The 23,842-nt window shown below is 48.6% G+C and overlaps 2 protein-coding genes across 8 annotated transcripts in view; one reads left to right on the plus strand and one right to left on the minus strand.

Moving 5' to 3' along the window:
• The window catches only part of NTRK3 (neurotrophic receptor tyrosine kinase 3), a 420,101-nt gene that overhangs the window by 19,033 nt on the left and 377,226 nt on the right, over positions 1-23,842 (plus strand). The gene's annotated exons all lie outside the window — the stretch shown is intronic.
• The window catches only part of LOC142469318 (uncharacterized), a 79,382-nt gene continuing 74,741 nt past the window's right edge, over positions 19,202-23,842 (minus strand). The window contains exons 7-8 of the mRNA XM_075576247.1: positions 19,739-19,893; positions 19,202-19,324 (exon numbers count right to left, since the gene is read on the minus strand). Of these exons, the coding sequence (XP_075432362.1) occupies positions 19,202-19,324; positions 19,739-19,893 (278 nt within the window). The remainder of the gene's footprint in view (positions 19,325-19,738; positions 19,894-23,842) is intronic.

A 23,842-nucleotide genomic window follows, 5' to 3' on the forward strand; every position in this document is an offset into this window, starting at 1 on the left:
CCGTGTGTATCCCGCCCGCCGGCGCTGTGTATATCCCTCTGTAGCCCGTGTGTATGCCGCCCGCTGGCGCTGTGTATATCTTGCTGTAACCCGTGTGTATGCCGCCCGCCGGCGCTGTGTATATCTTGCTGTAACCCGTGTGTATGCCGCCCGCCGGCGCTGTGTATATCCCTCTGTAGCCCGTGTGTATGTCGCCCGCCGGCGCTGTGTATATCCCTCTGTAGCCCGTGTGTATGCCGCCCGCCGGCGCTGTGTATATCTTGCTGTAGCCCGTGTGTATGCCGCCCGCCGGTGCTGTGTATATCTTGCTGTAGCCCGTGTGTATGCCGCCCGCCGGCGCTGTGTATATCTTGCTGTAGCCCGTGTGTATGCCGCCCGCCGGCGCTGTGTATATCTTGCTTTAGCCCGTGTGTATGCCGCCCGCCGGTGCTGTGTATATCTTGCTGTAGCCGTGTGTATGCCGCCCGCTGGCGCTGTGTATATCTTGCTTTAGCCCGTGTGTATGCCGCCCGCCGGTGCTGTGTATATCTTGCTGTAGCCCGTGTGTATGCCGCCCGCCGGCGCTGTGTATATCTTGCTGTAGCCCGTGTGTATCCCGCCCGCCGGCGCTGTGTATATCTTGCTGTAGCCGTGTGTATGCCGCCCGCTGGCGCTGTGTATATCTTGCTGTAGCCCGTGTGTATGCCGCCCGCCGGTGCTGTGTATATCCCTCTGTAGCCCGTGTGTATGCCGCCCGCTGGCGCTGTGTATATCTTGCTGTAGCCCGTGTGTATGCCGCCCGCCGGTGCTGTGTATATCCCTCTGTAACCCGTGTGTATGCCGCCCGCCGGCGCTGTGTATATCTTGCTGTAGCCCGTGTGTATCCCGCCCGCCGGCGCTGTGTATATCTTGCTGTAGCCCGTGTGTATCCCGCCCGCCGGCGCTGTGTATATCCCTCTGTAACCCGTGTGTATGCCGCCCGCCGGCACTGTGTATATCTTGCTGTAGCCCGTGTGTATACCGCCCGCCGGCGCTGTGTATATCTTGCTTTAGCCCGTGTGTATGCCGCCCGCCGGCGCTGTGTATATCTTGCTGTAGCCCGTGTGTATGCCGCCCGCCGGCGCTGTGTATATCTTGCTGTAGCCCGTGTGTATACCGCCCGCTGGCGCTGTGTATATCTTGCTGTAGCCCGTGTGTATGCCGCCCGCCGGCGCTGTGTATATCTTGCTGTAGCCCGTGTGTATGCCGCCCGCCGGCGCTGTGTATATCTTGCTGTAGCCCGTGTGTATGCCGCCCGCTGGCGCTGTGTATATCTTGCTGTAGCCCGTGTGTATGCCGCCCGCCGGCGCTGTGTATATCTTGCTGTAGCCGTGTGTATGCCGCCCGCCGGCGCTGTGTATATCTTGATGTAGCCCGTGTGTATGCCGCCCGCCGGTGCTGTGTATATCTTGCTGTAGCCCGTGTGTATACCGCCCGCTGGCGCTGTGTATATCTTGCTGTAGCCCGTGTGTATGCCGCCCGCCGGCGCTGTGTATATCTTGCTGTAGCCCGTGTGTATCCCGCCCGCTGGCGCTGTGTATATCTTGCTGTAGCCCGTGTGTATGCCGCCCGCCGGCGCTGTGTATATCTTGCTGTAGCCCGTGTGTATGCCGCCCGCTGGCGCTGTGTATATCTTGCTGTAGCCCGTGTGTATGCCGCCCGCCGGCGCTGTGTATATTCTGTAGCCCCGTGTGTATGCCGCCCGCCGGCGCTGTGTATATCCCCCTGTAGCCGTGTGTATCCCGCCCGCCGGCGCTGTGTATATCTTGCTGTAGCCCGTGTGTATGCCGCCCGCCGGCGCTGTGTATATCCCTCTGTAGCCCGTGTGTATGCCGCCCGCTGGCGCTGTGTATATCTTGCTGTAGCCCGTGTGTATGCCGCCCGCTGGCGCTGTGTATATCTTGCTGTAGCCCGTGTGTATGCCGCCCGCTGGCGCTGTGTATATCTTGCTGTAGCCCGTGTGTATGCCGCCCGCTGGCGCTGTGTATATCTTGCTGTAGCCCGTGTGTATGCCGCCCGCTGGCGCTGTGTATATCTTGCTGTAGCCGTGTGTATGCCGCCCGCCGGCGCTGTGTATATCTTGCTGTAGCCCGTGTGTATGCCGCCCGCCGGCGCTGTGTATATCTTGCTGTAGCCCGTGTGTATACCGCCCGCTGGCGCTGTGTATATCTTGCTGTAGCCCGTGTGTATGCCGCCCGCCGGCGCTGTGTATATCTTGCTGTAGCCCGTGTGTATGCCGCCCGCTGGCGCTGTGTATATCTTGCTGTAGCCCGTGTGTATGCCGCCCGCTGGCGCTGTGTATATCTTGCTGTAACCCGTGTGTATGCCGCCCGCCGGTGCTGTGTATATCTCTCTGTAGCCCGTGTGTATGCCGCCCGCCGGCGCTGTGTATATCTTGCTGTAGCCCGTGTGTATGCCGCCCGCCGGCGCTGTGTATATCTTGCTGTAGCCGTGTGTATGCCGCCCGCCGGCGCTGTGTATATCTTGCTGTAGCCCGTGTGTATGCCGCCCGCTGGCGCTGTGTATATCTTGCTGTAGCCCGTGTGTATGCCGCCCGCCGGCGCTGTGTATATCTTGCTGTAACCCGTGTGTATGCCGCCCGCTGGCGCTGTGTATATCTTGCTGTAGCCGTGTGTATGCCGCCCGCCGGCGCTGTGTATATCTTGCTGTAGCCCGTGTGTATGCCGCCCGCTGGCGCTGTGTATATCTTGCTGTAACCCGTGTGTATGCCGCCCGCCGGTGCTGTGTATATCTCTCTGTAGCCCGTGTGTATGCCGCCCGCCGGCACTGTGTATATCTTGCTGTAGCCCGTGTGTATGCCGCCCGCTGGCGCTGTGTATATCTTGCTGTAGCCCGTGTGTATGCCGCCCGCCGGTGCTGTGTATATCTTGCTGTAACCCGTGTGTATGCCGCCCGCCGGCGCTGTGTATATCTTGCTGTAGCCCGTGTGGATCCCGCCCGCCGGCGCTGTGTATATTTTGCTGTAGCCCGTGTGTATGCCGCCCGCCGGCGCTGTGTATATCTTGCTGTAGCCGTGTGTATGCCGCCCGCCGGCGCTGTGTATATCTTGCTGTAGCCCGTGTGTATGCCGCCCGCCGGCGCTGTGTATATCTTGCTGTAGCCGGTGTGTATGCCGCCCGCTGGCGCTGTGTATATCTTGCTGTAGCCCGTGTGTATGCCGCCCGCCGGCGCTGTGTATATCCCTCTGTAGCCCGTGTGTATGCCGCCCGCCGGTGCTGTGTATATCCCTCTGTAACCCGTGTGTATGCCGCCCGCCGGCGCTGTGTATATCTTGCTGTAGCCCGTGTGTATGCCGCCCGCTGGCGCTGTGTATATCTTGCTGTAGCCCGTGTGTATCCCGCCCGCCGGCGCTGTGTATATCTTGCTGTAGCCCGTGTGTATGCCGCCCGCTGGCGCTGTGTATATCTTGCTGTAGCCCGTGTGTATGCCGCCCGCCGGCGCTGTGTATATCTTGCTGTAGCCCGTTTGTATGCCGCCCGCCGGCGCTGTGTATATCTTGCTGTAACCCGTGTGTATGCCGCCCGCCGGCGCTGTGTATATCTTGCTGTAGCCCGTGTGTATGCCGCCCGCCGGCGCTGTGTATATCTTGCTGTAGCCCGTGTGTATGCCGCCCGCCGGCGCTGTGTATATCTTGCTGTAGCCCGTGTGTATGCCGCCGGCCGGCGCTGTGTATATCTTGCTGTAGCCCGTGTGTATCCCGCCCGCCGGTGCTGTGTATATCTTGCTGTAACCCGTGTGTATGCCGCCGGCCGGCGCTGTGTATATCTTGCTGTAGCCGTGTGTATGCCGCCGGCCGGCGCTGTGTATATCTTGCTGTAGCCGTGTGTATGCCGCCCGCCGGCGCTGTGTATATCTTGCTGTAACCCGTGTGTATGCCGCCCGCCGGCGCTGTGTATATCTTGCTGTAGCCCGTGTGTATGCCGCCCGCCGGCGCTGTGTATATCTTGCTGTAGCCGTGTGTATGCCGCCCGCCGGCGCTGTGTATATCTCTCTGTAACCCGTGTGTATGCCGCCCGCCGGCGCTGTGTATATCCCTCTGTAACCCGTGTGTATGCCGCCCGCTGGCGCTGTGTATATCTTGCTGTAGCCCGTGTGTATGCCGCCCGCCGGCGCTGTGTATATCTCTCTGTAACCCCGTGTGTATGCCGCCGGCCGGCGCTGTGTATATCTTGCTGTAGCCGTGTGTATGCCGCCCGCCGGCGCTGTGTATATCTTGCTGTAACCCGTGTGTATGCCGCCCGCCGGCGCTGTGTATATCTTGCTGTAGCCCGTGTGTATGCCGCCCGCCGGCGCTGTGTATATCTTGCTGTAGCCGTGTGTATGCCGCCCGCTGGCGCTGTGTATATCTTGCTGTAGCCCGTGTGTATGCCGCCCGCCGGCGCTGTGTATATCTTGCTGTAGCCGTGTGTATGCCGCCCGCTGGCGCTGTGTATATCTTGCTGTAGCCCGTGTGTATGCCGCCCGCTGGCGCTGTGTATATCTTGCTGTAGCCCGTGTGTATGCCGCCCGCCGGTGCTGTGTATATCTTGCTGTAGCCCGTGTGTATGCCGCCCGCCGGCGCTGTGTATATCTTGCTGTAGCCGTGTGTATGCCGCCCGCCGGCGCTGTGTATATCTTGCTGTAGCCCGTGTGTATGCCGCCCGCTGGCGCTGTGTATATCTTGCTGTAGCCCGTGTGTATGCCGCCCGCCGGCGCTGTGTATATCTTGCTGTAGCCCGTGTGTATGCCACCCGCCGGCGCTGTGTATATCTTGCTGTAGCCGTGTGTATGCCGCCCGCCGGCGCTGTATATATCTTGCTGTAGCCGTGTGTATGCCGCCCGCCGGCGCTGTGTATATCTTGCTGTAGCCCGTGTGTATGCCGCCCGCCGGCGCTGTGTATATCTTGCTGTAGCCCGTGTGTATGCCGCCCGCTGGCGCTGTGTATATCTTGCTGTAGCCCGTGTGTATGCCGCCCGCTGGCGCTGTGTATATCTTGCTGTAGCCCGTGTGTATGCCGCCCGCCGGCGCTGTGTATATCCCTCTGTAGCCCGTGTGTATGCCGCCCGCTGGCGCTGTGTATATCTTGCTGTAGCCCGTGTGTATGCCGCCGCTGTGTATATCTTGCTGTAGCCCGTGTGTATGCCGCCCGCCGGCGCTGTGTATATCTTGCTGTAGCCGTGTGTATGCCGCCCGCCGGCGCTGTGTATATCTTGCTGTAGCCCGTGTGTATGCCGCCCGCCGGCGCTGTGTATATCTTGCTGTAGCCCGTGTGTATGCCGCCCGCCGGCGCTGTGTATATCTTGCTGTAACCCCGTGTGTATGCCGCCCGCTGGCGCTGTGTATATCTTGCTGTAGCCCGTGTGTATGCCGCCCGCCGGCGCTGTGTATATCTTGCTGTAGCCGTGTGTATGCCGCCCGCCGGCGCTGTGTATATCTTGCTGTAGCCCGTGTGTATGCCGCCCGCTGGCGCTGTGTATATCTTGCTGTAGCCGTGTGTATGCCGCCCGCCGGCGCTGTGTATATCTTGCTGTAGCCCGTGTGTATGCCGCCCGCCGGCGCTGTGTATATCTTGCTGTAGCCCGTGTGTATGCCGCCGCTGTGTATATCTTGCTGTAGCCCGTGTGTATGCCGCCCGCCGGCGCTGTGTATATCTTGCTGTAGCCCGTGTGTATGCCGCCCGCCGGCGCTGTGTATATCTTGCTGTAGCCCGTGTGTATGCCGCCCTCCGGCGCTGTGTATATCTTGCTGTAGCCCGTGTGTATGCCGCCGCCGGCGCTGTGTATATCTTGCTGTAGCCCGTGTGTATGCCGCCGCCGGCGCTGTGTATATCTTGCTGTAACCCGTGTGTATGCCGCCCGCCGGCGCTGTGTATATCCCTCTGTAGCCGTGTGTATGCCGCCCGCCGGCGCTGTGTATATCTTGCTGTAGCCCGTGTGTATGCCGCCCGCCGGCGCTGTGTATATCTCTCTGTAACCCGTGTGTATGCCGCCCGCCGGCGCTGTGTATATCTTGCTGTAGCCCGTGTGTATGCCGCCCGCCGGCGCTGTGTATATCTTGCTGTAGCCCGTGTGTATGCCGCCCGCCGGCGCTGTGTATATCTTGCTGTAGCCCGTGTGTATGCCGCCCGCCGGCGCTGTGTATATCTTGCTGTAGCCCGTGTGTATGCCGCCCGCCAGCGCTGTGTATATCTTGCTGTAGCCCGTGTGTATGCCGCCCGCCGGCACTGTGTATATCTTGCTGTAGCCTGTGTGTATGCCGCCCGCTGGCGCTGTGTATATCTTGCTGTAGCCTGTGTGTATCCCGCCCGCCGGCGCTGTGTATATCTTGCTGTAGCCTGTGTGTATCCCGCCCGCCGGCGCTGTGTATATCTTGCTGTAACCCGTGTGTATGCCGCCCGCCGGCGCTGTGTATATCTTGCTGTAGCCGTGTGTATACCGCCCGCTGGCGCTGTGTATATCTTGCTGTAGCCTGTGTGTATCCCGCCCGCCGGCGCTGTGTATATCTTGCTGTAGCCCGTGTGTATGCCGCCCGCCGGTGCTGTGTATATCTTGCTGTAGCCCGTGTGTATGCCGCCCGCCGGTGCTGTGTATATCCCTCTGTAACCCGTGTGTATGCCGCCCGCCGGCGCTGTGTATATCTTGCTGTAACCCGTGTGTATGCCGCCCGCTGGCGCTGTGTATATCTTGCTGTAGCCGTGTGTATGCCGCCCGCTGGCGCTGTGTATATCTTGCTGTAGCCGTGTGTATGCCGCCCGCCGGCGCTGTGTATATCTTGCTGTAGCCGTGTGTATGCCGCCCGCCGGCGCTGTGTATATCTTGCTGTAGCCGTGTGTATGCCGCCCGCCGGCGCTGTGTATATCTTGCTGTAGCCCGTGTGTATGCCGCCGCTGTGTATATCTTGCTGTAGCCCGTGTGTATGCCGCCCGCCGGCGCTGTGTATATCTTGCTGTAGCCGTGTGTATGCCGCCGCTGTGTATATCTTGCTGTAGCCGGTGTGTATGCCGCCCGCCGGCGCTGTGTATATCTTGCTGTAGCCGTGTGTATGCCGCCCGCCGGCGCTGTGTATATCTTGCTGTAACCCGTGTGTATGCCGCCCGCCGGCGCTGTGTATATCTTGCTGTAGCCCGTGTGTATGCCGCCCGCCGGCGCTGTGTATATCTTGCTGTAGCCCGTGTGTATGCCGCCCGCCGGCGCTGTGTATATCTTGCTGTAGCCCGTGTGTATGCCGCCCGCCGGCGCTGTGTATATCTTGCTGTAGCCCATGTGTATGCCGCCCGCCGGCGCTGTGTATATCTTGCTGTAGCCCGTGTGTATGCCGCCCGCCGGCGCTGTGTATATCCCTCTGTAACCCGTGTGTATGCCGCCCGCTGGCGCTGTGTATATCTTGCTGTAGCCCGTGTGTATGCCGCCCGCCGGCGCTGTGTATATCTTGCTGTAGCCCGTGTGTATGCCGCCCGCCGGCGCTGTGTATATCTCTCTGTAGCCCGTGTGTATGCCGCCCGCCGGCGCTGTGTATATCTCTCTGTAGCCCGTGTGTATGCCGCCCGCCGGCGCTGTGTATATCCCTCTGTAGCCCGTGTGTATGCCGCCCGCCGGCGCTGTGTATATCTCTCTGTAGCCCGTGTGTATGCCGCCCGCTGGCGCTGTGTATATCCCTCTGTAGCCGGTGTGTATGCCGCCCGCCGGTGCTGTGTATATCTTGCTGTAGCCCGTGTGTATGCCGCCCGCCGGCGCTGTGTATATCTTGCTGTAGCCCGTGTGTATGCCGCCCGCTGGCGCTGTGTATATCTTGCTGTAGCCCGTGTGTATGCCGCCCGCTGGCGCTGTGTATATCTTGCTGTAGCCCGTGTGTATGCCGCCCGCCGGCGCTGTGTATATCTTGCTGTAGCCCGTGTGTATGCCGCCGCCGGCGCTGTGTATATCTTGCTGTAGCCCGTGTGTATGCCGCCGCCGGCGCTGTGTATATCTTGCTGTAACCCGTGTGTATGCCGCCCGCCGGCGCTGTGTATATCTTGCTGTAGCCGTGTGTATGCCGCCCGCCGGCGCTGTGTATATCTTGCTGTAGCCCGTGTGTATGCCGCCCGCTGGCGCTGTGTATATCTTGCTGTAGCCCGTGTGTATGCCGCCGCCGGCGCTGTGTATATCTTGCTGTAACCCGTGTGTATGCCGCCCGCCGGTGCTGTGTATATCTTGCTGTAGCCGTGTGTATGCCGCCCGCCGGCGCTGTGTATATCTTGCTGTAGCCCGTGTGTATGCCGCCCGCTGGCGCTGTGTATATCCCTCTGTAACCCGTGTATATGCCGCCCGCCGGCGCTGTGTATATCTTGCTGTAACCCGTGTGTATGCCGCCCGCCGGCGCTGTGTATATCTTGCTGTAACCCGTGTGTATGCCGCCCGCCGGCGCTGTGTATATCTTGCTGTAGCCCGTGTGTATGCCGCCCGCCGGAGCTGTGTATATCTTGCTGTAGCCGTGTGTATGCCGCCCGCTGGCGCTGTGTATATCTTGCTGTAGCCGTGTGTATGCCGCCCGCCGGCGCTGTGTATATCTTGGTGTAGCCGTGTGTATGCCGCCCGCCGGCGCTGTGTATATCTTGCTGTAGCCGTGTGTATGCCGCCCGCCGGCGCTGTGTATATCTTGCTGTAGCCCGTGTGTATGCCGCCCGCCGGCGCTGTGTATATCTTGCTGTAGCCCGTGTGTATGCCGCCCGCCGGCGCTGTGTATATCTTGATGTAGCCCGTGTGTATGCCGCCCGCCGGCGCTGTGTATATCTTGATGTAGCCCGTGTGTATGCCGCCCGCTGGCGCTGTGTATATCTTGCTGTAGCCGTGTGTATGCCGCCCGCCGGTGCTGTGTATATCTTGCTGTAGCCCGTGTGTATGCCGCCCGCCGGCGCTGTGTATATCTTGCTGTAGCCCGTGTGTATGCCGCCCGCCGGCGCTGTGTATATCTTGCTGTAGCCCGTGTGTATGCCGCCCGCCGGTGCTGTGTATATCTTGCTGTAGCCCGTGTGTATGCCGCCCGCTGGCGCTGTGTATATCCCTCTGTAGCCCGTGTGTATGCCGCCCGCTGGCACTGTGTATATCTTGCTGTAGCCCGTGTGTATGCCGCCCGCCGGTGCTGTGTATATCTTGCTGTAGCCCGTGTGTATGCCGCCCGCCGGCGCTGTGTATATCTTGCTGTAGCCCGTGTGTATGCCGCCCGCCGGTGCTGTGTATATCTTGCTGTAGCCCGTGTGTATCCCGCCCGCCGGTGCTGTGTATATCTTGCTGTACAACACATGCTGAAGTCATGATTTTATTTATGCCAGGAACACCTTAATCTTTGTAATGTGAGAATAGTTATTTTTGTGTGGTTGATGCTTTTATGATTTGTGAAACTATTTCTAGTTCTATTAAAATAAGCTCTGTATATAAGATCCCCCATGTGTGTGGTTGGACCTTCGAGAATAGGCCTCTTATATATAAGATGTTCCCATAATATTCCTCGTTTCCTTATGAAAACCCATATTAATTTAATCAGATATTCATCTTTGTTACTGGAAATGCCCACCAGAGGGCAGTGCACAGCACAGGAAGACAGGACAGATGAATGTCTGTGCTGCAGAATACTGCAGAATGTGTAACAAACACTGCTGTGTAACTATGTAACTAGGTAACTATGTAACTCACAAGGATACTACTTTCTAAATCTGAAATGGGATCATGTGATCATGGAATTCAGGCAAACTGAGCAGGAGTTTAGAGGGATTAATTAAGCCCATACAAATTACACCTATGTCCCTTCTCTGTTAAAAAAAAAAAAACCCATATAATTTAAATCGCAAATACACTTAAATAATTAATACCTGTGGTTCAAACAAATTATATTTTTATTCTAAATTCTGCATACTAATTTACATTGTATCAAACATTAAAAAAACTCACAAGACACTTCATGTTAATTTGCGATTCGGACCAAACCTCCTTGTTAAAGACAATCAAAACTAACGTCAGCACCCGCCAGCACCCGTCCACACCCATCTACCACCATCCACATCTGTCCATACCCATTCACACCCGTCCACACCCATCTACCACCATCCACATCTGTCCATACCCATTCCCACCCGTCCACACCCATCTACCACCATGCACATCTGTCCATACCCATTCGCACCCGTCAGCACCCGTCCACACCCGTCCACACCCGTCCACACCCATCTACCACCATCCACACCCGTCCACACTGTCCACACCCATCTACCACCATCCACATCTGTCCATACCCATTCACACCCATCCACACTCATCCACCACCATCCACACCCGTCCACACCCATCTACCACCATCCATATCTGTTCATACCCATTCACACCCGTCCACATCCGTCCACACCCATTTACCACCATCCACACGCGGCCAAAACCCATCTACCACCATCCATATCTGTCCATACCCATTCACACCCGTCCACACCCATCTACCACCATCCACATCTGTCCATACCCATTCACACCCGTCCACACCCATCTACCACCATCCACATCTGTCCATACCCATTCACACTCATCTACCACCATCCACACCTGTCCATACCCATTCACACCCATCTACCACCATCCACACCTGTCCATACCTATTCACAACCGTCCACACCCATCTACCACCATCCACATCTGTGCATACCTATTCACACCCGTCCACACCCATCTACCACCATCCACATCTGTCCACACCCATTCACACCCATCCACGTCCTTTAAAGTCTAATCCTCAAACTTGTTTGAAACAATTGATCATCTGTTGATTGAAGAAGAATCCTGTACGAATATTTCTTGAAACTATCAATTATATTGTTAATCCCTTTCTATCCTTTCATGTCCAGCTAGCCACACAGGCTACTAAGGAGTTAATATATATTAAAAAAAAAAACATTTATTTAATTGACTTGTATCTGTAATTCTAGCTGTTCACTTTGTCATAAGTAACTCCTAACTTATTATGTATCCCTCAGCTTTAACCAGAACGGAGCTTAGTTAATAAGGAATGTCTACGATTGGGGCTCATTAGCATATTATTTTCACTAGTGGTCGTTATACTGTAATTATTGCTATGCACTTTTTACCACGGTAAAAAAACAACGTTCCGATTATATTCTTTTCTTTAGTAAATACAGCGGCGCTACTATTGAAGTGACGTTAATTTAGGCTATTTATTTAATGTGTACGTTAACCTAACGGACCTTAGTGAAGCTTGGCCTGCGTGTCTGAGCTTAAATGAGTATTGCTTCACTTCGCTTTAAAAGGATTAAAAAAAAAGATACGTACAGTATTTATTTCAGTACCAGTACGAGTGCTTGAATCTAACGCTTCCCATTCTGCGGAATAAATTAGCCGAATAGCAGTAACACCTTGGAGTTGTGGATATAGATGATATGATTATCTTGATGTTTTTGTAGTTATTAAATTCTGCCATTAATGAAAGATTTATACATAACTATCTCAATTGAAAAATTGAAGCTGTAGTTTAATCCCCGTATTGTGCGGTCTCCTCTTGCAGACAAAGGTTGGAATCTGATCTTTCACTTCTATATAGAAGAGGCGTGTGTGTAAATCCTTGCACGCCCTGTGTAGTCCCAAATGGGTTCATTTTTGTCTCTCAACTAGTTTTGGCCGCCATCCCACATTAAATGTCTCCCAAAGATTCGCTAAACTTCAGTAGTTACGTTATCCTGCTAGCAGAAAGAGAGCCAATTAGTATAGGTTAGTAAATGAGTTTGGAAGTACGTGCTTCAGACCTAGTTAATCACTGGACGTTAATTGATCAGTTGCGCAATGGTTAGTGTTGTGCTAAACTAAGTGTGAATGTTTCCGTGCCACAGGTCACTGCCCAGGGGATGTTCTCCTAATGGAACTACCCGCTGTGCCACGCAGTGCCACGCAGTGCCACGCATGCAGAACCAATTTGGAAGTAATTTGACAGACATACAGAAATGGAAATCCAGCTGGATTGGGAGGATTCGGGCACCTGAGGAGCATGATGGACACTATGACCTACTTCTAAGCTGATGTGTGTAATTGATTGATTCATGATTAAAACCTAGGCACCGAAACGTGGGACATCCTGAATGTCACTATAATGATAAAACATGCAGCTTCCCAGTACTGTGACAAGCGAACATATTTCATGGCTTCAGCTCAAGGGGCTGAGATTAAAAAAAAACGTGTCTCCTTTTCTTGCACAGACAGGATCAAAGGGGAAAGAGAAATCCAAATACTCAGCAGGGACCAGGAAGGAACATTCTGAATGAGGATAAGTTATATTAACATATAGACAATTTGTCCTCATTGGAATCCTGCTGTAGAACAGGGGCAGCCAACCCCACCCATCCCAACAGGTCAGGTTTTCAAGATATCCCAGCTTCACCACAGGTGGCCCAATCAGAGGCTCAGTCTTCAATTGAGCCTCTGATGGAGTCACCTGTGCTGAAGCAGGGCTGATTAAGCCACATGTGCTGAAGCAGGGACTAATTGAGCCACTTGTGCTGCAGCAGGGATATCCTGGAAACCTGACCTGTTGGTAGCTCTTGAGGACTGGAATTGGCCAACCTCGCTGTTGAATCAACGAAGACTAGTAAATATCTATATGTATCGTAATTCAAAAACAGACATGAAATCATTGTTTATTAGGACAATGACTTTAAACCACTAAGGATTTCTTTACAAAGCATTACAGGAACCAATATTAAACCGATCAGTGAAAGATGTGTCAATCCAAAGCAAGCATGTGCAATATCTTCTTCCAACTGCAGTATTATTATCATTATGAATGAGACCCCTTTTTCTGAATTGCTCTGCGGGGTTATCCCGCTGCTATCCACACTATTTGTTTTAAGGGACATACTGGTTACTGGAAAATGAATTTATAGGGTCTCAACCCTCAGGTCAACATCTATAAAACATTTCTGTGCTTGGTCCAAGAAAACAGACCACTCTCCTCAGGATTAATAAGCCTTCCAGAAGGTGACAGCCCCGTTTCTAGGTACCGCACTGCAGAGCTGTGCGCGGCCGGGCTCGTGAAATCAGTGGTTAGAGCATCTCTTCAGCGGTGTATCTTTTACAATCAAAGGATATCTGGGAATTAATAACATCTTAGTAAAAGATACCAGAGACATTTGAGTACAAAGGCGCAGCTCCAATGCGGGGTATTGCGCTCGATCCCGCGATACCCCCCATCGTGACCTGATGAATCCCGACCTATAGCAGGCACAGGATTACTTATATTGCAATCCTAATTTATGGTACTAAGATGTAATAAAGCAATCTGTTGTTCTTGTGTAGAATTTAATAGAAACGTATCTGGAATCAGTGAACTTGGATATATACGGTAATATAAATTCTTACAGTATATACATAGCTTACAATCTATGTTTTTGGTGCCTGAGGCACAGGGAGATAAAGTGACTTGCCCAAGGTCACAAGGAGCCGACACCGGGAATTGAACCAGGCTCCCCTGCTTCACACTCACTGTTTTTGTTTTCAGAGTCAGTGCCTTTACTTCCCCTTGCTGAAGGTTGTAATTAATACCTTGTATATGCCCTGTTAGTAATTATCTGTTCCTTGGCTATCTTGGGTTTGCATTCTGTAGCTCTCGCCGCGTCAACAGTTTATTTGGAAATCATAAGTGTGGCTTCTGTTAAAAACCGTGAAACCTTTATCCAAACTCAGGTCGCACGGATCAGCTTTATCACGGAGTGATACAGGGAACATTGGCTGGGATGTACCAAGTTATGATGTGGGATATCGCACCCAGATCCGTCCGGCAGTAACTGACATGGAATTAAATGGCAGATATCCAGGATCGGGGTGTGATACCCCTGGATCAGGGTGTGATACTCCAGGATTAGGGTGTAACACCCCACATCGTGACGGGATAAATCCCGCCATTGTTTGCAGATGCATCAAGCAGTGGTAAGAAAAACTGGAGGTGTTGCCTAGCATGCACGTTGACCCAAATGTGCTCATTCTTGGTGATAAGTCCTGCAGTTTTCCTTACCAAGGCTTGATGTATCTGGACCAATATACAAATCTTGGGGATTTAGGTAGAATGGTGAATGGGGAGCAGTTAATTTTCCCTCCTCTGATTGCACCGCACACAGAGAACATTCCCAGTACTCCGTGTCTCTTGTGCAGCGTTTAAACCCTGTAAGGAGTCAGGTTTCAGTTTAATTGCGTCTTGTTTTGTTTGACTTTTTATGCCACTTGGCTCCTGTGGTGAATTTCCCACTTTCTCTGGCTGGATTTGTTCTTTTGTCTTTTTTTTTAAATGCTTTTCTTTAGTTGTTTTTTGCTCTTATGATTTATTAGTGGGCTGCTCTTTGGAAAACAAACTTTGTAAAGTTACTATTTTGCATTTTCTCGTAGTTCTGCCCTGATGTGATGGCAATCGGTTTGTTTAGAGCTCATTTTCATTTTAAGTTTTTGGGACATCAGACATTTCCGCTTATTCAGTTTGACTAATGAAAAATACAGTATTAAAGGCAGATTCATCGAGTGCCACTTAGCCCACTTTATCTCTGTCACTAGTGGGCGTCCGTGAGCGGGATTCATCGTGGAGCAGAGCTCCCCCTGCAGGATACCCTTGCAGTCAGATTGAGCACCAGGAGCACGGTTGTATATATTGCTATTGTCAGTTGTAATTGCCTAGAGGCAATGACGCTGTATTTTCCCCCACATACATTATGAGACTTTGGATGGGGACATTTGGTTTTCTTTGCTCCTATATAGTGGTTTTGGCATATATCTGTGCTACCATTTGATGACTAGACTTATGCAATATATTATATATACATATTCCGTCTGTTGTATTGTGCCCCTACTCTTACTCCTTCTACAGGGTTATTTAGCTATCTGGTAGTTACAATAGGGACTCCTCTGACCTATATATATATATATATATATATATATATATATATATATATATATATATATATATATATATATATATATATATACTAATATCCTAGTGTTTTTCCCTATACGGTCTGTTACTACCCCCTCCCACCCGCTCCCCTCTACGGGGTTTTTAATACACATTGTTTTTGCATTTATTTGCACATCACTTGTCTCTCGGCGATCATTTATTATTAAAGTTTTTTATTTTTTTTTAATTTTAATTGTGGATGTCACTACTACTGTATATAATTTTTGATAATGTGACACTTTTTCTGTGTGTATATATGGTCATTTACTGACCACTTATCATACTTTAGACAATAGTCTTCCAGTGGGTATTTGTATCTTCTTGTATATACTTTATTTACCATCTGGGACCTTTCTGTTTGGTCCATACTGTGGATACTTATATCCTTTTAGGTACTTACCTTACTTGTGTGTTATGATATTTGGACATACGTTCGCTTATTATTCTTTGGATTTAGGGATACTAATAACCTATCACTAGACATTACCTTACATGTATATAGCTGTCAGGACTAGCTAAATTATTGTGTCTTGAACGTGGCACTTTAGGGTTTAGAATCACCAGAATGTATATACTCTGTGTCCTTATCTTTCATACAAGTTTGGTATCTACTATTTTGCCTTGAGTGCAATTAATAGGGGACCTTTGTGACCTCTGTCACCTTTTCTCTGTGTATTAAATCAGCAATCTGTCTGTGTATTAAATCAGCAATCTGTCTGTGTATTAAATCCGCGATCTGTCTGTGTATTAAATCCGCGATCTGTCTGTGTATTAAATCCGCGATCTGTCTGTATATTAAATCCGCGATCTGTCTATGTATTAAATCCGCGATCTGTGTATTAAATCCGCGATCTGTCTGTGTATTAAATCCGCGCACACCAAAGCTTCCTTCTCCCTTCCGTTGTTTTCTTGAATGTTTAATATTTTGTGTTTAATGTGACTGGAATATTTTCTTTTTTAGTTTTGACAAGAAAGACAATGGGAAAAAGCAGGCCCAACAGTACAGGAACCAAAAATAAAGGAACATCCAAAGAGCGTGTGCCCAATAAAAAAGAATTATTTAATGGATTCTAGAAAAAGTAACAGCAGCATTACAGGGTACAGAGCCCCCCACCAACGCGTTTCGAGCGTAAGCTCTTTTTCTCCTTTTTCTCAAAAACGCATTGGTGGGGGGCTCTGAACCCTGTAATGCTGCTGTTACTTTTGCTAGAATCCATTAAATAATTCTTTTTTTAATGGGCACACGCTCTTTGGATGTTCCTTTATTTTTGGTTCCTGTACTGCTGGTGCCGGCTTTTTCCCATTGTCTTTCTTGTCAGCATACTGAAAAAACGGAAGCTCACCCCCTGCTGTGGATGAAGTTTGGACAATCTGGATCATACATTCCCCCAAGAGCGAGTTATTTATTTCACTTCAAAATCTCCATTCCGATATATTATGTTGGGTCACTTTAGTGTGAGGTCCCTTACTACAGTGCTTGTGGGGACCTTAGTCCACTAGTCGGTTTATTATGGAGTTGTGATTGCTCTGAATACCTAGGATACAATTCTTGTTCCTCCACTGGGAGTACACATTTGCAGGATTCTTCAATCAAGTGTATTTTTAAACAAAAAATAGGCTGTTTTTAGAGCACCACACACTTTCTACTTTTTTAGTTTTGGTAACCTTAGAAAGATCCTCGGTTTGAATGGACATTTCTTATCATTGCTAATTTTGCTGTATAACTTGTACAAAAGAATTACAAATAACAATATTGAGGGATTCATATTTTCCCCCATAGACTATATAATTCTATTTGAAATTCCCCCTGAAACTTTCAGTTTGTGATTAAATTTAAGGAAAAACAGGAGTAAGAGTTTTATAATGTACTGGATTTAAGTCAAAGCTCAAGTTCAGCAAAACATACAGCAACACTGATTGCAATATAATGTACTGTGTATTTTGGTGTGTTGTCTACATTCAGTTCTCTGCCATTCTAGAATAATCTACCCTAGGCTCATGACTACTGTCCCACAGTGACAGTCACTCCTGCCAGGCACTGCCATCTACTGCACCGACCCACCATCAAGGCCAGGCACTGCCATCTACTGCACCGACCAACCATCAAGGCCAGGCATGGCCATCTACCGCACCGACCCACCATCATGGCCAGGCACTGCCATCTACTGCACCGACCCACCATCAAGGCCAGGCATGGCCATCTACTGCACCGACCCACCATCAAGGCCAGGCACTGCCATCTACTGTTCTTATTCCCTCACCCGCTGTCTCTGTAAGTCTCCCAACATACCACTTAGATTGTAAGCTCTCCGGAGCAGGGATTTCCTTTTCTATTGTCTGATTTTGTTTGTTGCACTTATTGTGTTCTAATTCCCGGTATCGTCTCTTTTGTACAGTACTGAGTACACTGCTGGCACTATGCACATAAACATACATATATTCTCACCTTCCTGTGACCCTCTGCTCTTTATTCTTCCTTTGTTTTTCTTTTCCAATCCCTGTCTAAGTCACAGAAACCTGTGTATATCAGTATTGCTGACCTGTGGAAGAGAGGAGAACTCTCGAAAGCTTGTCCTATGACATAAATTGTTAGTCCAAATAAAAAAGGTATCACCGAATACTGAAGAACTAATTTATTCTGCACTATATCTATATCTATAATCTATATAACCTATCTCCATCATAATCAGGATTTGGTCAGAATTATTTTGACTTTTGAATATATTTTTGTTAAATAAATGATGACACGGTGTAATATGTCGTGTTGTTGTTCATCTGAGGTTGTATTTACCTAATTTTAAGACCTGCCAAGGAACAGATGATTGTTATGTCCTGATATGTAAAACCATATAATTCAAAGAGGGTGTACTTTCTTTTTCACACCACTGTATGTGTGTATGTATGTATGTATGTGTGTGTATATATGTATGTATGTGTGTATATGTGTGTGTGTGTATGTATGTGTGTATGTGTATGTATGTAGGTACTGTATGTGTGTGTATGTAGTTATGTATGTATGTGTGTGTGTATGTAGGTATGTAGTTATGCATGTATGTATGTGTGTATGTGTGTATGTAGTTGTGTGTATGTAGGTAGGTATGTATGTATGTATGTGTGTGTGAGTGTGTGTATGTATGTATGTATGTGTGTGTATGTATGTGTGTGTGTGTGTGTGTAGTTATGCATGTATGTATGTGTGTGTGTAGGTGTGTGTGTGTGTGTGTGTGTGTGTGTGTGTGTGTGTGTGTGTGTGTGTGTGTGTGTGTGTGTGTGTGTGTGTGTGTGTGTGTGTGTGTGTGTGTGTGTGTGTGTGTGTGTGTGTGTGTGTAGTTATGCATGTATGTGTATATGTGTGTATGTAGTTATGCATGTATGTATGTGTGTGTGTGTATGTATGTATGTACAGTATGTATGTGTGTGTGTGTGTAGTTATGCATGTATGTATGTGTGTATGTAGGTATGTATGTATGTCCTGCAGTAAGTGCTAGAGCTTGGATCACTTAGACTGCTACTGAAGATGTTCCTCCTTTTCTGCCCTCGGTTTTGGGGCGGCCCTGCTTCACGTGTAGTCTGTTTTTCGTGTTGGCATTTAGAATATGGTGGCTGTTCCGTGAAGGAACATTAACACAAACCCATTCGGTGGAGGGAGAACTTTGTTTTACAAAAACGTGGTTCACCAATTTGGACAGTGCGTGGACAGGAGACAGAAAATAGATTGAAAACAGGTAACCCAAAGCGCCTTCCAATGTCAGCATATTCCGGGGAGAACGAGAGCCTGCCTGTAATATTTGATGTGTTTTGAAGCACTGAAAGATGTTATCTTTTTAATATGAAAGTAGAGATATGTAGCTGGCTTCTAGCTGCCAGAATACAAATGATTGGGTTTTTTCGGTTTCTGGCTCTGACTTCAGATGTTCATTGTCCTCAGTTATAACTTCTCTCCAAAGTGCCATCATTGTCTTTGTACAAAGGTCAAGCACTCAACCAAAATAATCTGCATGTATTTATGAAATGAAAAATGCACAGAGTAAGTCATTCTGTGTTCTGTGAAGGGGAACAAAATGCCTTCTTAAAAAATGGAACTGTTCTGCATTATAAATATGTATGAATGAAAGTAGCTGTATTTTCAGGACTCACAAACTGTACCAAATATCAATAAATAGGCCACAACACAAACGTTTCTGTTGGTTTGTAGACACTTTCCTTCCGTGCACATTTGGTCTAAGACGCCTCTAGCTGCAAATACTGTGTGTAGCTGCTGATGCGTTGGCTTTCAGTGACACCACATACGCTTAGTGACCCGGACAGGTTGGTGTCTGATGACAACACTGGGGAATGTGTTGACTAAGGGAAAAAGAGACCTGACAGTTCAGAGCAGCAAAGCAAGCGTCACAACGCAAGGCCTAGCGCACGGCTTCACATCAAAGGGCAGGCCTTGGGATCTGAAATGTCAGCTGCCTGCTTGGATTGCAGCTCTGAGGATAAATCATTACTGTTAGAAGATAAAAGGGGACAAATGTGGCAATTCTTGGGTCAGCAATTCTTTTTCTCTGTGCATTCCTACAGGTGCAACTATTTTGCCATATCTGTAATAACATCCACATGATCCGTCCTTTTAGGGTCAGTATTAATAAATAATTGTATTGTGCCATACACCAATTCCTATGCCACTGCTATCAAACAGAAAAAAGAGGTGTATTTGTCTGAAATTAACGGATGTGTCAGAAATACGGACAGATACATAAACTCATATTTTACGTTGCATTCAGTCTGTGAGCTGCTTGCATGGACCACGTTGTCCATATACTGCATGTCGGACGTTATCTGCGCAGAATAACTTCTTCCTCCCAACAAACGACCAGAATTTTGCTCACAGCTGAAAAGAGTCTTTAGTTCTGAATATGTTTTGATTACTGCAAATAGGAAAACGTTTAGTCTACAGAGGACATTTTAGTCCTGTCCATGAAGAAGGGTCCTGCTTCAGCACTAGTGGGTCAATCAGTGGCTCAATCACCACCTGTGCTGAAGCAGGGATATCCTGAAAACCAGACTTGTTGGTGACCCATGATGACTGGAGTTGAGCGCCCTGGTCTAGAGTGCGATTTTAAGTGCCCTTTGCTCAGCTACTTTGGTGACCACAGCTCGGCAGATGACTGACACTTTAATACCTTCAGCTCCTCAGAGTTTCTTTAGGCAGTGAAGATGTTAACTTCACAGGATACTAAAACAGGCCTTCACATTGTGATGAGTTATCCAGGCTGTGATCAATCCTGCTACTACTGGTCCTTCTGTGAGTGCCCGTCACCTTCTTCCCAATGTTTGCATAAGGAGCAGCTTCCTTCTTCCTTCCAACCTTCTCCTTAATGAAGGTAATACAGTATTTATACATTACAGATGCGAGATCTGTTTGAATATTGGTAACATTAAGTAATAGGAAGTAAAGTCTTACTTCGTTGGCTAAATACACGTGGTTAAGGTAACTACTGATGGCATGAAAGCCTTTCTCTGTTTGCTATTAACATTACTCAAGCATGATAAATATGGCACAAATGCATGATTCCGAATTGGGGCTTTTGGGCTTAGGTTTCTTGGCGGCCTAAACAGATGATAATCCGGGGTCTGCTGATCATGCATGCTTAGTTTGGCTATTTTGGCTATGTCAGGCGTGAGATGTGCCAGCGTTGTGACTCTTTGGATTCAGGTTTGCTTATTTTGGAACAGGTAAGAGTGAGATGCTTCAGCATTGAAGAGCTGTTTGTGATAATGTGTCTGTTCTGACAAAAGTAACTTCTGAATTTCCATGTTTACTTCTTGGGGAACTTGGTTTTCTTGATACCCAGAAGAATTTAGCAATTTGGCTGACAGCTAGTCTAATTATTTATTTTGTTTCTTATAGTACCATGGTTTCTTGAGTCAAAACCAAATCCAACATAAAGGAGGTTATGTATCAATGAAATTCAAAAAAAAAAGTTTGATTCATCCACAATAAATCAGTGTTTAATACCTCCCCTTAGATCTGTGCTCTGTTGGCATTCCCAAAAATAGCTTTGCAAAGTGTTGATATCCCCTCTGGTACTGAAGCAGTTAATAGGTGTTCCTGAAATGATTATGTATGTTTGAGGCTTTGGGCACAAATAATGACATTGAACCCCCAGGCACATGGCACGGTTACACATACTGGGTGCTTATAACGTTACCACTGCACGGCGCTGGTATACTTCAGGAATCCGTAACACTTTTATAGATGTACTGACCCTTCACAGAACCATTGTATAAATATGATGTATTTAGGTGATATAGTTTCTGCCTCACATTTCCCTGGGCGGCCTCCATTCATACGTTACATTATTACCACACCTAGAAATGACGGCTTTTTACTTTCACACTAGGAAAGTATACAGGGAATTGCAGAGAATAAATATTAGACCCCCCCATGTTCACAGCGGAACCCACACATGTAGCCTGTGTTATTTGGGCCATTTGTTCTGTCCCAAGTGTCCATATACATTTCATATTTACAATGTTGACAGAAGAATGAAAAAGAAAGCAGGTTGAACATTTCAAATAACTTCATATTTTAGTCGCATGTTTCACCTGTTTGGGGCTAATTCACTAAAATTGGTGTGTACAAGTAAAGCAAGATAATTCCCTTGACCATTTTTAACTTCATAATCATAATCAGGTGCAAAAATGTATCCGTTTTCTGTTCTTGTAATGAAAATGCTGCAGGCTTCTGACAATTAGCATTACATGAAGAACAATCGTTAGACACAGTGCGATATAATGCATAGAAAAATACATATTGACATAAGCAGCACCTTAATCATCCATGCATTGCCTCTCTGAATGTGTCTTTAGGGAAGAAAGCCACGCTGGGGCTACGTCCTACAGTACGTGTAAGTTGTAAAACTGGTAGTCAAGCAGAATTAATTTGTCCCATATATATCACTATTATCTTAAAGCAGCCGTCCCAGCTGCGTCCCCCCCCCCCCCTTTAATATGTGCATCAATACAATCCACACAGTGATAAGTAATTACCTAAATTGCAGATCGATCCGTTCTCCTGTGATCGATCGGCGAAGATTCGGCTCGGGGGTTCACTAAATGTCTCAGTGCAGCAGAAGAGAACCAAAGATGCAAAGTTCTGTGGGGAAGATCATGTGACTAGGCAGTCACTAAATACAATTAGTGCACAGCTAGACAGAGGGAAGAGCTTAAACAGGGGTGTGCCAGGGCATGTCTCAGAAGAGGAAGGGTGTGTGACTTTGTAAATGGTTGCTATATTAACAAAAAATGCATGTTACATTATAATACATTAAAAATGTAATTCAGAGTTGTTTTAAAAAAAATGCTACAAGCATTTTCTCATAATACAAAACTGATTTATTTAAAAAACACACGTTGGATATTTCTTGGTCTGCAGCTTTAAGTTCATTCCATTTACAATGAATTAGAAACTATCACGGTTTAATGGGGAAAATATGTTGTTAATAATGTTGACATCTAAATAGCACATATCATAGAGATGCAACATTGTTTTGTTCCAGGGCAAATAAAATTGTAAATACCGTGTGTTGAGAACTTGCTGTCTACAACAACACCTAAACTGTACTTGCATATAGAATGTCATTGTCACTTCGTCACTTTGTCACTTTGTCACATCCATTCCCTGCTTTCAGAATGAAGCAGATGCAAGCAGTGAATGTTTAGAAACCCGTAATATCACCTTGAGTCTTTGGTATTTACAAATGAGATTAATTCCATCTGTTGGAGAAATTCTACCATTATGTTAAAAACGGATGTTAATTCCAACTACTGCGCCAGCCATGTATTTTTCTGCGCTAACGATTCTTGCCAACTTCTACTGTAATTAATTATGTGGAGTTGGGTCTTTGTTGAGTATTTAAAAGGTTTTCTCTTCCAGTCATTGATTCCTTTCCATATTAGGGTCTCACCACATTCCAGACACTGAGCCCATCAGGTTTGAACTTTATATTAGAGTATATATATTTGTTAGACGTGTATCTTTCCATCTGTCTGCCCATCTGTGTTCTGGACACAGCAGATATAGCACAGTACAGTATATGCATATTCTGCTGCACGTTCGGGAGTCAGAGGGAAAATGCTTGTCTTCATTTGTATCCTTCAGTAACCGCTCGTAACCAGCCCGGTTTGCTTCTTTCTTAGCTCTCAGATAAAATAACTGGCGCTGATATCTTCCCACTGGGGGGAACTTAAATCCCTGTTACCCTGTAACCCGCTGTGGCTCCGCTTTGTGTGGTGCTTTTGCTTTACTGTTAGAGATGGGCAGCTGGTGAAAAAGTGCAGACAATATGAAACTTTACCCCAAACCCCCAGACTCAAACCTCCGCTTTCGCCGCGGATACGCTACTTAACGCGGCGGTCCAAGCGTGCAATTTATCTTGCCATTAAAAAAAATAATTAACATAGGATTGAAGCAGGGGTCCCCGGAGCTGAACCCCATGAAGTTCCACTGCAGGGACCCCCTACTTCCAGAGATACTTACCTCCATAGGGGGCGCCGGTAGCCGCTCTGCTCGCCCAGCAGGGCTCACGTAATGGCGGCGCTTCAAAGCTCCCACGCCCTGTGGGCCAATAGGAAGCCGTGACATCATCTGGTGCGGCTGCTTATTGGCCCATGTGACGCGGGAGCTTTAAACTTGTAGGAGATACCGGCACCCCCTTCAGAGATAAGTATCTCTGGGGGTCCTCTGAGCTGAAAGTAACGGGGTTCAGCTCTGGCGACCGCCTGCTTGCATTGCTCCCTTAAATTCGCTGCGTGTGAATAGTAACACGTATACAGTGTATCACCCGAGTTCCTAAATAAACATATTGGGTATTT

This window comes from Ascaphus truei, chromosome 18 (genome assembly GCF_040206685.1).
Source record: "Ascaphus truei isolate aAscTru1 chromosome 18, aAscTru1.hap1, whole genome shotgun sequence".
NCBI classification, from domain to species: Eukaryota; Metazoa; Chordata; class Amphibia; order Anura; family Ascaphidae; genus Ascaphus; species Ascaphus truei.